We start from the raw sequence: 12,990 nt of genomic DNA on the forward strand, positions 1-12,990 counted from the left end.
TTTTCAAAAGTGGTGGAGTACTTGTTTTGTACACAAAGGTGCCAATCCCCAAAATCTCCAGATATAGGTCAAATTCAAGGGCAGGCTGTTTCACCCTGCTGAAAATTGGGGCATAATTTCAGGAGGGTTGACTCCATGAACTATTTCATGATGCCTCCTTGGAAAGAAGTGCTTAAAGCAGTGACAGGGGCCACTATTTCCCCACCTGGCATGTTCTCTGGCCTCAGAAGGGGGGGGGGAGGTTTTGCCTGGTGAGCCATCATCCCTCATCCCTGGACCATCTAGGTCAGAAGTTGGGCCTGGGTGATACCTGGTTTTCAACATCATGATTTTTCACCAGCAAACCATCATGATATACCAGCAGTATATCTTGATGTCTGAAATAAGGGCTGTGTCCTTCCCAGCAACATCCCAGGGGGGCTATCCTTCCCAGCAACATGCAGGATTGCAGTGCCTCAGCTGAGGAGGGAGGGAGAGAAGGAGCAACCAGGAGAGAGAAAGAAAGAAGAAGGAAGGAAGGGAGGGAGGGAGGCACAGGCAGAGAGGCAGTACTCTTTCTTAAAGCACCAATACTGTGGTTAAGGGGAGGTGCTAAGGCTGGCACTGTTCTGCCATAGGAGGGATTGGGTAGAGGAAATGCAGCTGGGCCAGCCAACCAGCGGGAGCCAGCTGTGACAGAGCATGGTCCATCTCAGCACTTCCCGCTCTCCTTTCCTTCCTGCCGCTTGGAAGGAAGCAGCCAGCCAATCTCACTTTGGGGGAGGCAAAATGGTTTTTGGAAGGTGGCAGCCAGCAATCAGCAACACACAGGGACAGGACTTCTCAAATTGCTTGCAATTATACCGCCCCATGGCGTTTTGAAGGCTGTTTGCAATTTATTGCCAGTTAAATATAATGAAACGGTTATCATGATGTGGGCTTCAAACTGGTTTTGAATGATGCCTACACAGGCCTAGTTGGGGTTTTGCTCGAGTCCTCCGACCATGCACTCCTCACTGCCCCCATGCCACAAGAATGAATGGCTGCAGACCTGAGCAATGTCCCTTGAAAAAACAGGCAGTTTCTCCCCAGGGGCAGGTGCAACAACAGGTCCAGACCAGCCAGCCTTCAGAAGGCCTCAGGATGCTTCATGGTGCCCCTTGGGTGAGTACCAGCAGCATCTGCCAGAGTGCCCAATGCCTGCTGTTATCTGGCATGACCTACATTGACTTAACATATTAGAGGCTCAAACCAAAGCCACATTCGCACCATACATATATGGTGCCACTTTAAATAGTCATGCCTGCACCCAAACCTGTAGTTTAAAGGTGCTGAGAGTCATCAGGAGACCCCTATTTCCCTCCCAGAGCTATGGTTCCCAGAGTTTCCTTTGATGTACAGTTAGTTGTTAAATGCTGGGAACTGTAGCTCGGGGAGTGAAATTAGGAGTTTCCTAATAACTCTCAGCATTCTTAACACACTACAGCTCCCAGAATTCTTTGAGGGAAGCCATGACTGTTTAAAGCAGTATTATAGCAGGAGTGCTGGAATGGCTCTGCTGGTGTGTTTGCACAGAGCCAGCCTCAGCCTGCCTTAAGCAGGAGTTGCATTTCTTGTGGCAGACTATTGATGTGGCTCCTTCACACCAGATGAGCCACTCTTGCCATTTCCGTCAGCAACATGGTAAGCATATCCTTACAATTTGGGGCGAAAACAGTGGGCTGACTTGAAGCACGCACACACTTTCTCAATTCACCACTGAAGAACTGGGTAGCAATTTGGGCAGGTTCTTCTCTCAAATGCACATCCCTTTCATGCCCTCCGTAGAAGCACACTGCAACACTCACTTCATGACAAAACTTCATTCCAAAGAAACTGAACCTGAGTAAATTCCTGTAACCCCTGGAGTCTCTCACTGCTTGGAGGTTGACGTGTAACAACACTAATATAAGCAGCCCCAAGAGACATCATCTGAAAACGATGACAATAAGGTACAAATTCAAATGCAAATGTGGAAAGGGGAGTGAGATCTTTCCACAACCAAGCAGAGGATGATGAGTGTTTATACTTTCAGCTGCCTTGAAGGATCAGAATCCTGTCTCCATTATATGCCACTACTTCCAAACACTGCCTCCAGATGTGCTTTAGGTTTGAAAAGGAGCCTATCAGTAGCTCGTTTCTGTCAGGCTTGTCTGTTGCCAAACTTGACTTGGCTGTTGCAGCCTTCAGAAGGCATATTTGAGAGCAAAGGGAGGCAGGCATCTCACAGATCTCCACACTGAAATAACGAGCGAGGAACACTTTTCTCCCTCATTACACATTTGCAGCTGGAGGCCAACTAGAATGAAGGAGGCGGGCAGAACCACACCAGACTGACACCAAGGACAAGCAATGTAACTCTAAAATCCATTATTTATGAACAAGACACCATGCTACATGCAGAAGCCAGATTCTCACAAGGGAGGAGCAATCCCACGACTTTACAAAGATCAACCATCTCTGAGATTTAGCTACAAGATCAACTAAAAATCTAGAGAGGCATCTTGTGGTTTTTCACGCTGTCCTCCCGTGTGTTGGAAAGGATTGCTTCACACAAAGTAAGAGCCAACTCTAAAGGAGGAGTGGGAAAACTTGGGGCCCTCTGGGTATTGCTGGACTACAATTCCCATCACCTCTGAGCGCAGGCCATGCTAGCTGGGGCTGGTGGGAGCTGGAATCAAAATCATCTGAAGGGCACCGGCCTGGTTGGTGAAGGCTGTTGCCCTGCATCATAAATCAAGAGACCCAAGGAAGCTGAGGCCGCCCTGACACGTCCCCAGAGAGATGGAAGTTACTTAAGAACATAAGAAGAGCCTGTTGGTTTCGGCCATCTTGTTCAGCACCCTGTTCTCTTAGCAGCCAGTCAGATGCCTGTGGGAAACTCCCAAGCAAAGCCTGAGAACAAGAGCACTTTCCCCTCTTGTGGCTTCCAGTTATTGCCTCTAACTGCGGGGCAGAGCACAGTCATCCTGGTTAGCAACAACCAATAGCCCTTTCCTCCATGAATTTGTCTACCGTAATTTTTTTTTTTTTAATTCCAAGCTGAAGGCCATCACTGCCTCCTGTGGAAGTAGCACCTTAGAGACCAACTCAGTTTGTTCTTGGTACAGTATAAGCTTTCGTGTGCATGCACACTTCTTCAGAAACACTGAAAATGATTGGCTGCATGAAGAAGTACTTTATTTTATCTCTCCAGAATCTTCCAACATTCAGTTTCATTGCATGCCCACGAGTTTTAGCATTATGAGAGACACAGAACAACTATTCTCTATCCACTTTTCTCATGTCATTGATAATTATCTAAACTTCTATCATGTTGCCTCTTACTCACCTTTCCTCTAAACTAAAAAGTCTCAAATGCTGCAACCTTTCTTCACAGGGGAGTTGCTCCACCCCTTTTATCATTTTGGTTGCCCTTTTCTGAACACTTTCCCAAATCTACAATAGCCTTTTTCTGAGGTGAGATGACCAGAACTGCCATCCAAATGCAGCTACAGCACAGATTTGTACAATGGCATTATGATACTGGCAGTACCTTTCCTCGTGATCCCTAGCACAGAATTTGCTCCCCCTCACTTCTTCTCACTGACAAAATTTCCACCCAACCCCAAACTGTCACCCTTTGTTACATTAAACTGCCCCTCCTGCTTCCCTTTAACATGGCACACACCAAACTACCCCCTTCCTCCCAAATCTGGTTCACTCCAACTGGACTGCAAGGCGCACAAGAGAAAGCTCACCTGGAGGCAAGCAAGGCCATCACAAGGCAGCTCCTGAAGCCTGCCAGCTGCTAAACAGCAAGAGCATCTTCCATCTCATCAGTTCATCAGAAGAACACAGTGACAAAACATGCCACACACAGCTCTCCTGCGGCTGCCGGGAGAGGCACTCACACAATCTCCACAGCATGTCAACAAAACCAACTCAAGGAACCCAGTCCCCCCCCCCCCCAGCCAACACAATTGAAAGCAGAGATTTGCAGTGTATACAAACACAGCTCAGCTTGCAGTGGAGCAGGGATGCTAGCAGGCAGGTGGTGAAGCAACCTGTTAATATTGCTTACAGAAAAAGGAAAAAGCAACAGCACAGAAATTGAAAAGCACAAAACACATTTTCAGCATTTTTTAAACCTGGGTTCTGGTGCTGGTCACTTTTCACTAGCATTGCTGAAAATTTCTCCTTGTTTCCTTCCCCCACCCATGACCATTCTCCATCATTTAATGAGAACATAAATTTAATTCAAAAATCAACAGGGAGAGAGATAATTAATACATATTCTCATGGGTAGGTTGCAGTGTTTTTGTTCTGAGGTGGTCAAGAACTGTAGAGTTGGAAGGGACCCCAAGGGTCATCTAGTCCAACCCCCTGCAATGCAGAAATCACAGCTAGATGTTTTTCTAGAAGTGAAGCAAGTCCCCAAAGTGTTATGTCTCCAATATTCTCCCCACCACCACCCCAGGGCCTTCTCAAATCGGTCCATTTCAATGCTGCAGGTTTTAATTATTGTTGGCTTCATGTTTTTAACACTGTTTATTATTTGTAGTATGATTTATACCCAATTTTTATACACTCGGCAGGTATTTTTTAAATGCTAAGCGATTCATAAATTCTGAAATCAACAGACTCTCTCACACTCTGGCTTGTTTTTTGCTGCTGCAGAGACTGGGCGGTCTTGAGGACTTCCTAAGGCAGAGCAAGGATGTTGCAAGTGGAGACAGACAGCAACTGTTTCCCAAAGAATGCAAAATAATTCCCTCAATTACAAGTAGGTGCTGCTGCTGAGGTTGGGGGGGATCTGCACCTTTTCTCACATCTATTGTAACATGGGGGGGGGGGGGTCTGCACCTGCCCACACACAAAAAAATCAGGCTGCATCTATCTATCTGAGTTCACTCACCAGTTCCCAAACTGTGTCAAAACAGCCCAGAATTCTGCCACTTAGCCCTGGAGCAGTATTTTCCATCACCCGCTATCTTGGTTATGAAATAGTTTTATTAAACCGTAGACCTCCCACAAAGGCCACCGAGAAATGCTACCCTTCCATCGCCAGCCAGAAAAATGCTTTTGTCCCTGCTGTTTAACTACGAAGCATCTGCCAGCTGTTTCATTCAACACCCTGTTACACAGAGCAGACAGGAGCCAAACCAAAGGGAGGGGTGTGTGTGCCAGTTGTTCTGAAATGCCTGCATGCAGAACAAAGACACCATAAGAATGGGAAGAGGGAGGCAGAGAAGAAGCATCTCTCTCCAGATGCAATCTGAAGAAAGGCCATTGCATGGGCTTGTACTTCTAGGGCTGAGGAAACAAGGCCCTCTCACTCGTCTGCCGGTGGCAAAATGGAAGAAATCTGGGGGCAACTTTTTCACTGGTGGTGATGGAATGGGGGGGGGCAAGAAAAAGTCAATGTTTGGGGGTTGAGTGCTTCCTGGTAAACGTGGGGGCACCCTCCCACTTCTCACTTTAAAGCAAAATCCCTCCCCCTGGCTCACGTGGGCAGGAGGCACTAAGTTCCCTCACTATGCCTCACCTGAATGGCACTACAACATGGAACAGCCATGCTCCAGCCGAGACTTTGCAGGGGCGATATGGCAGCCTGCCTGGTTTCCAGTTGCAGCAGCTCCCAGCCCATTGAAAGGGTTGGGGGAACTTTGTTGCAAAGCAAACAGGGGCCAGAAAAGAGTTTGTAGGATGAGGGAGAAGATGGATCCACTCCAGACTGGGCTGTGTGTGTGTGGGAGCATTCTGCAATATTTTACAGATGTAGTTATTGATGCAGTGCAATAGAGCTGGATGTATACTGAACAGCTCAGACATATTGACTAATTGTTTTGTCCCTAATGCATTATTATTGCATCAACGAGAAGTGCAGAATATACCCGCAAAAAACCTCCCAACACTCTGAAGGCGGTTCTTGTTCTTCCTGAAAAATTATAAGAATAGAATAGAATGGGAAGGGACCGTGAGGGTCATCTAGTCTAACCCCATGCAATGCGGGAATTTTTTTGCCCAAAGTGGGGCTCGAACCCACACCCTGAGATTAAGTTTCTTCTTTTATCAGCTTCAGTCTCTCTCTCTCTCTCCTCCACTTCAAACCACCCCCATCTTCCTGAGGAGTCAGAAAACAGTTCTGAAGGATGAGAAGGGAGAAGATGGAGAAAGAAGCCCTCATTCTGTCCAATTCTTGAAATTAAATTTCTTTAGAATTAAAATATTTTTCTCTGCACTTCATATGCAAAAATCATTTAAGAAACCCCACAGATGTTTATCCAAGAGTCATCCCTTGCACCCAAAAAGCAATTTGGAGTGAAAATAAGTTAAGATTCACATCAAATGAGGTTTACGTGGGCAATGAAGCAAACCCCTGTAGATGCTTCCCATCTTTTAGAGGTGCTTCTGTTGTGAGGCAATTTAGCAGCACATTAGGGGCTCTCAAAATAACTATCTGATCACACAAACTCTTTCCCTGAAGCAAACATAATAGGATGGCATGCATATTCCACAGCACCTGGGGCAGCATTCAGGTCCACCATATCAAATCAATCAAGTTACTTAAGTCCACCCATTTCAGTGGATCTACTTGGACTGTCTTCTGAAAATTGGCTGCCCAGATAAATTTGTAAACACCATTTGGCTCCTCCATGACAATATGACAGCCACAATCGCAGATAACAATGGCTCTCAAAGTGAACCATTCACAGTAGGATCAGGTGTTAAACAGGGTTGTGTTATTGCCCCAACTCTATTCATTATTTTTATTGCCATGATCCTACAGTTTGTATCTTCAATCTGAGCAGGCTGAAAGCAAAAAGTAAGGTTACTGTGACGTCCGTCATAGAGCTTCAATATGCTGATGACAACGTAGTGTGCGCACGCTCAGAGGATGACCTCCAAACCATCCTAAATATCTTTGCAGAAGCTTATGAAAAGCTTGGCCTATCACTCAACATCCAAAAAACCAAAGTGCTGCCCCAACAAGTACAAAATAACCCCTCAGCAGTGCCACAAATCCAACTCAGTGGTGTAACATTGGAAAATGTTGACCACTTCTCCTACCTAGGCAGTTACCTTTCTGCAAGGGCCAACGTTGATGCCGAAATCCAGCATCGCCTGAGCTCTGCGAGTGCGGCTTTCTCCCGATTGAAATGCAGAGTATTTGAGGGAAACGAAACATTAGCAGGGAACCAAAATGCTTGTTTACAAAGCTATTGTACTACCAACCTTACTATATGCTTGTGAAACATGGACCACTTATAAATGCCATCTCCAACTCCTCAAAAGATTCCATCAACGGTGTCTCCGAAAATTTTTACACATCACTTGGGAAGGCAGGCAAACTAATATCAGTGTACTGGAAGAAGCAAAGATCACCAGTGTTGAAGCAATGATTCTTCAACATCAACTTCATTGGACTGGTCATGTTGTGGATGCCTGATGATCGTCTTCCAAAGCAACTACTCTATTCCGAACTTAAAAATGGAAAGCGTATTGCTGGTGGTCAACAAAAGAGGTTTAAAGACTGTCTCAAGGCAAATCTTTTAAAATGTAGTATAAACACAGACAACTGGGAAACACTGGCCTGCGAGCGCTCCAGTTGGAGAACAGCCTTTACCAAAGGTATCATGGGCTTCGAAGACACTTGATCTCAGGACGCAAGGGAGAAACGTGCTAAGAGGAAGGCACGCTTGGCAAATCCACACCGTGATCAACTCCCACCCGGAATCCAATGTCCCCACTGTGGAAGGGTGTGCGGATCCAGAATTTGCCTCCACAGCCACTTAAGGACTCATTGTTAAAACCGTGTTTATGGAAGACAATCTTACTTGGCTACGAGTGATCGCCAAAGAAGAAGACTTGGAGTATGACATGTCACCCCAAATCTTCCCATGTATAAAACCACATAAAATATCAACCAACACAATAATAATAAAATAGCAACAGTAAAACATTTCACTTCCAAAACCTAGTTCCATCACCCTGTCTGCCTAATAAAGAGAGGAATCTTTTCCCACACCTTTGCTAAAAGCAGTAATGAATAGAAACATTGTTAGAGCCCACCTAAACAACAGCAAGGAGGAGCCAAGGAGCTCCACAGCCATGGGGCCACCATGGAAAAGGCTGAATCTCTCGTGCTCAACAGCCTGACTTCTCCCTCCCTTCCCTCCCTCCCTTCCCTTCCCACATCACCCATCTTGGCATGTTTAATATGGGTGAAGGGGGTCCTTCAAGTAACTTGACTCCAAACTGTTAGGGGCCATAAATGTAACCAGCAGCACTATGTATTGGACCTGGTAGGATACAGATAGCCTCTTATACAAACATAATTGGTGCAATATTGCCTGAGCATATGGCGCCTGTCAACACCTGGGCCATGCAGCCCCTCTCTGTGCCCACAGAACTGTCTTATAGCAAAGGAAGGAGCAGTAGTAAATTCTCAACTCGAGAACTACTTACTGTTGAAGGAGTTGGAAATGTTTAGTCTGGAGAAGAGAAGTCTGAGATGACAGCCACCATGAAATCACTGAAGGGCTATCACGCAAAAGGTGGAGCAAGCTTGCTTTCTTCTGCTCCAGAGGGGAGGACCCAAACCAATGGATTCAAATGACAAGAAAGGAGATTCTGACTGAACCTTAGGAAGAAGTTTCTGATGACAATAGCTGTTTGGCAGTGGAACAGAATCCCATGGAAGGTGGTGGGTTCTCGTTCATTGGAGGTTTTTAAGCAGAGGTTGGATTGCAATCAGTAATTATTTAGCTGTGGCTCCTGCATTGCAGTGGGTTGGACTGGGTGACCCTTGGGGTCCCTTCCAACTCTGCAATTCTATGGCTCTACAATCCCCAAAGTTGCTTTCTGGGCTGCTATGGTAGCCTCTTATTCATCAGCACCATGAACCTTTGCAGCTGGAAGAGTTCCAGGAGTGGAGGAAGGGGGAAGCAGCCTTACTGTTTTCAGCAGCGTCCGGTTGTCTCGGAGGGAGCCGACCATCCCAATGAAGGAAACGGCAAACATTGTTATGCCGAGGAGGAGAAGAATCAGTGCTGGTGCAAGGAAGATCCCTTCCAGGGTCCGGTGCTTCTGCCTTTCCACTTCGGCATAGATGCCAATGCACAGAATCACGAGGCCAATAATCTGCAAAAAGGAGGAAGGGGAAACATCCGTCACAAGACTGCAGGTCACTCAAAATAGGACAGGGCTTCAGGAGTGAATGCCATTAAGAACATCAGAAGAGTCTGCAGGATCAGGCCAATGGCCCATCTAGTCCAGCATCCTACTTTCGCAGTGGACCACCAGATGCCCCAAAGGAAAGCCTTCAAGCAGGACCCAAGTGCCGGAGCCCTCACCCTCCTGTAGTTTCCAACAACAGGTATTCAGAAACATGGTTGCGTTTGACTATGGAGGCAAAGCAGAGCCACTGTGGCTAGCAGCCATCAATAGCTTTGCACTCCATGGGTGTGCCTAATCCTCTTTTGAAGTCATCTAAGTTGGTGGTCAAAAGGGATGTGGGTGGCGCTGTGGTCTAAACTACAGAGCCTAGGGTTTGCCGATCAGAAGGTCAGCGGTTCGAATCCCCACGACGGGGTGAGCTCCCGTTGTTCGGTCCCAGCTCCTGCCAACCTAGCAGTTCGAAAGCACGTCAAGTGCAAGTAGATAAATAGGGATCGCTCCGGCGGGAAGGTAAATAGCATTTCCATGCGCAGTTCTGGTTTGCCAGAAGCGGCTTAATCATGCTGGCCACATGACACGGAAATGTATCAGCCCTGCAAGGGAGGTTCCAGGAAGCGACTGTTTAAGGCAAGGCAGCAGAGGGGGAGAGACTTCATTCAATGCAATTTGCATGATGTTCAGAAACATCATGAAGGGAGGAGGAAGCAGGTGCCCATGTGACCCCCACCCCGGCATGCTGAACCCTGGTCCCACTGTGGAGACGCTGCAGGTTCCCTTATACCCACCCTGCCAGCATGGCTGTTACACAGGTACAAGATGGCAGCTGGTGCTTTGCCCTTTGCCTTAGCACCACAAGCAGCTGGTGTTGCCTCGGCGCTCTCAGTTTGTTTGGGAATCTCAGGGAGATGTTGAAAAGCTTCCCCCCCCCAGGTTGCATGAATTGTTATTTTAAATGCCAGAGACTATGTGGCTGAAACTCGAAGCTACAGGGGCTTAGCCGGGATGGGCTATCTGGAACTATCTGGAATCAAAGTCATTTTTAGCTTGGCCACCTGAAAAAAATAATAGAGGGGCACAGGAGGAGGAAAGTGCCTCACTCGGGAATTTCTAGGTACCAAAGCATCTTTTGGGTCAAGCTGGATGCACAGTTCCATTAAATGCCTCTAGGCTCTGCCCCCTTCTAAACAGGGATATCCAATTAGGGCTGATGCCATTATGCATGGGAAAGGGAGTGTCAATCCTTTTTCCCCACAATACTGATGAAGCCCCCTTCCCAATGGTATAGGCCCTGCAAGGGAGGCGCCAGAAAGCGACTGTTTAAGGAGAGGCAGCAGAGGGGGAGAGACCTCATTCAACACAATTTGCACTGGGACGTTTTCCTGTAAAACCTGAATCACACTGCACAGCAAGAACCTAACCACCCGCCCAAACAACCCTGCAGCCTTAATGTGCATCTGTGCTAGCTTTTTGTTCAACACTTTGCATGACCTATTGGAGCTTCAACGTTGAGCAGGGAAGAGTTCCAGCAAGGTTGGAAACAAAATATTTTAAAAGGATGAACCAGAAGGTTAATGAAGCAATTGTTTTGATAAAAAAAATGGGATGAAAAAAGAACAGTTAATTAGCTTCCCAAAGGCTACAGCCGTTACTCTTATTAATGGCATATTCACAGCTTGCTTGCTGCCCAGTTCTCAAAAGCAAAGCAAGAATTATTGCCCAGTTTAAGAGATGGCAGGACATCCCCAGCTCCTGGATATTGCAACTGGCACTCAGGACAGTCATCAGCTTCATCAGCAATGTATGACACATTTTTCATTCCATCCCTTTTTCTGGCTTATTCTGTCTCCCTTGCAGAAACCCTGAAATTTGTAGTGGCTTTAAGCCTGGAGTGCTAGAGTAGCAAAGGCAGTGCTGGAACACCCTCAGTCACTCACAGCAATGAGAGAACTTTTTGAATTTGGGAAATATTAAGTGGAGTGCAAACAATGTGAGGTGCTTGCAAAACACTCACACAGCATGCTTGGGATGGGCACCTTGGAGAGAGTTCTATGATAAGTTCTGCATTGGGAGCACCAACATTATCACATTTTAATTAAAGGCATTAAACTACAATTGTTCATTAGCAAGAATACAAAAGGTAGATTGTTTGAAAACTTGGAATGGATGGAACTGAGATGTTCCATCCATGTTTATCTGGTGATATATCTAAGATCATACACATCAAGCTGGTCTTTGAGAAAATGTTCTTTACAAGAATAATTCTACCATAGCCACCATTAAAGGAATAACATGCCTCCCTTGACATGAATAAGGCATATTTTGAAGCAATTTGTTACAATCTGATGTGTTGCCTGCACATCTGTCAAGTCTGCTTAAATCTACCCCTGTATGTTGGCACCAACTGAAGCTGAAAAAAATTGTCTCTCACATGCCTTACCCATGTGTCCTAGCCTATCAGGAAGAAGCTCTAAAGCAGCCTTCCCTGGGGCCCTCCAGATGCTTACTGGGGCAGATGGGAAGAGAGAGTCCAAAACCTCTGGAGGGCACCAGGTTGGGGAAGGCTATTCTGCACAGTCACTCTCAAGGATACATTTGATCCAACACTCTGCTTCTCACAGCAGTGAATCAGATGCACACTCAGGAAGTAGATGGTGGCTTGCCTGGTTTGTACCCATCATCTGGCTTCCAGATGTTAGGGAGGTTGCATGCCATAGCTGCCAAGATTTATTTATTTTTTCATACCCCATGTTGAGTAGGATCTGCGGGGTGAAGCCTAGATTTGTCATTATGTTTATCACTGTGCATTTACATGTCACTTGGAAACCATACTTAATAGTTAAGGGAGCAAGGCCACACGGGAGGAAGCATAATCTTAGCCAGTAATTTAATGTGGTGATCCATACTCTGGCCTCAATTCTTACAAGTCCAGTTTTGAGACGTATGGTAGCATTGGAGACGTGTTTAGGCACTTCAGATATTTGCCCACTTTTCCTCAAAGGCCTAGTAGATAGAAAGAAATGCAATTTCCACAAATTTCTGTGCAAGAAGTAGGTCTCAAAGCAGTTCACATAGGAAAATTGAGCATCAATTAAAACCTCTAAGTTTCCACCCCAGTGCCCTCTGAACTCTTCCTTGAGTGTTTAGCAGTGGAACTAGCAGCTGCTCCACAGAGCTTGGCTTCTGGATCTTTTTGTGGCTGGCTGTTGAAGCCCTGGGAGGAATGCTGGGATGCACAATACCCCCCACCCCCTCCTGTTGTTCTGCTAGGCTCATAGTGCTCACAGAGGAGTAGCTCCAAACCCATATAAGAAGACTATGGTGCCATAAGAGGACAAGGGGATTTTCTTCCGGTGGGCAAATACTATCAATTGATTTTGGCTCTCAGAAGGCAACGTGTGGGGTGTTCTTGAGATGGCCAGGAAGCTAGAAGAGCAACTGGGCTGGGGGTGTCTAGACTGAATACCAGACCTTCATGGATAAGCTAGAACTCTCTTCCCACCTCTCTCTCTTCCTCATTATACCTTCTGAAATGTCACTGCTTCCATGATTTCTTTAGCTCAACCTTAACTACACTTTTCTTCTCGTCTTCAGTTGAAATGAAGCTCAAGTAGGTACAAATTGATTAATTCATCACATTCACACACACACACACACACACAGAGAGAGAGAGAGATAAAGAAAGAAAGAGAGAGAGAGAGAAGTTTGGATAAAAAGATTCTCAAGTCTTTTCTCCATTTGCTACATCTGCAGCATTTGCTCTCGACTTTCATCCCAATAGCGATTAAGTTGATGGCCGACAATTGGCCTCCT

General features: G+C 46.3%; 1 protein-coding gene across 2 annotated transcripts in view; it reads right to left on the reverse strand.

Moving 5' to 3' along the window:
• The window catches only part of LOC118086970 (tetraspanin-15), a 76,012-nt gene that overhangs the window by 44,606 nt on the left and 18,416 nt on the right, over window positions 1-12,990 (reverse strand). For both annotated transcript variants that reach the window (XM_035119098.2, XM_035119097.2), the window contains exon 2: window positions 8,959-9,144. In XM_035119098.2, coding sequence (XP_034974989.1) covers window positions 8,959-9,144 — 186 coding nt within the window. The remainder of the gene's footprint in view (window positions 1-8,958; window positions 9,145-12,990) is intronic.

The sequence above is a fragment of the Zootoca vivipara genome, chromosome 6, assembly GCF_963506605.1.
Source record: "Zootoca vivipara chromosome 6, rZooViv1.1, whole genome shotgun sequence".
Lineage (NCBI taxonomy): Eukaryota > Metazoa > Chordata > Lepidosauria > Squamata > Lacertidae > Zootoca > Zootoca vivipara.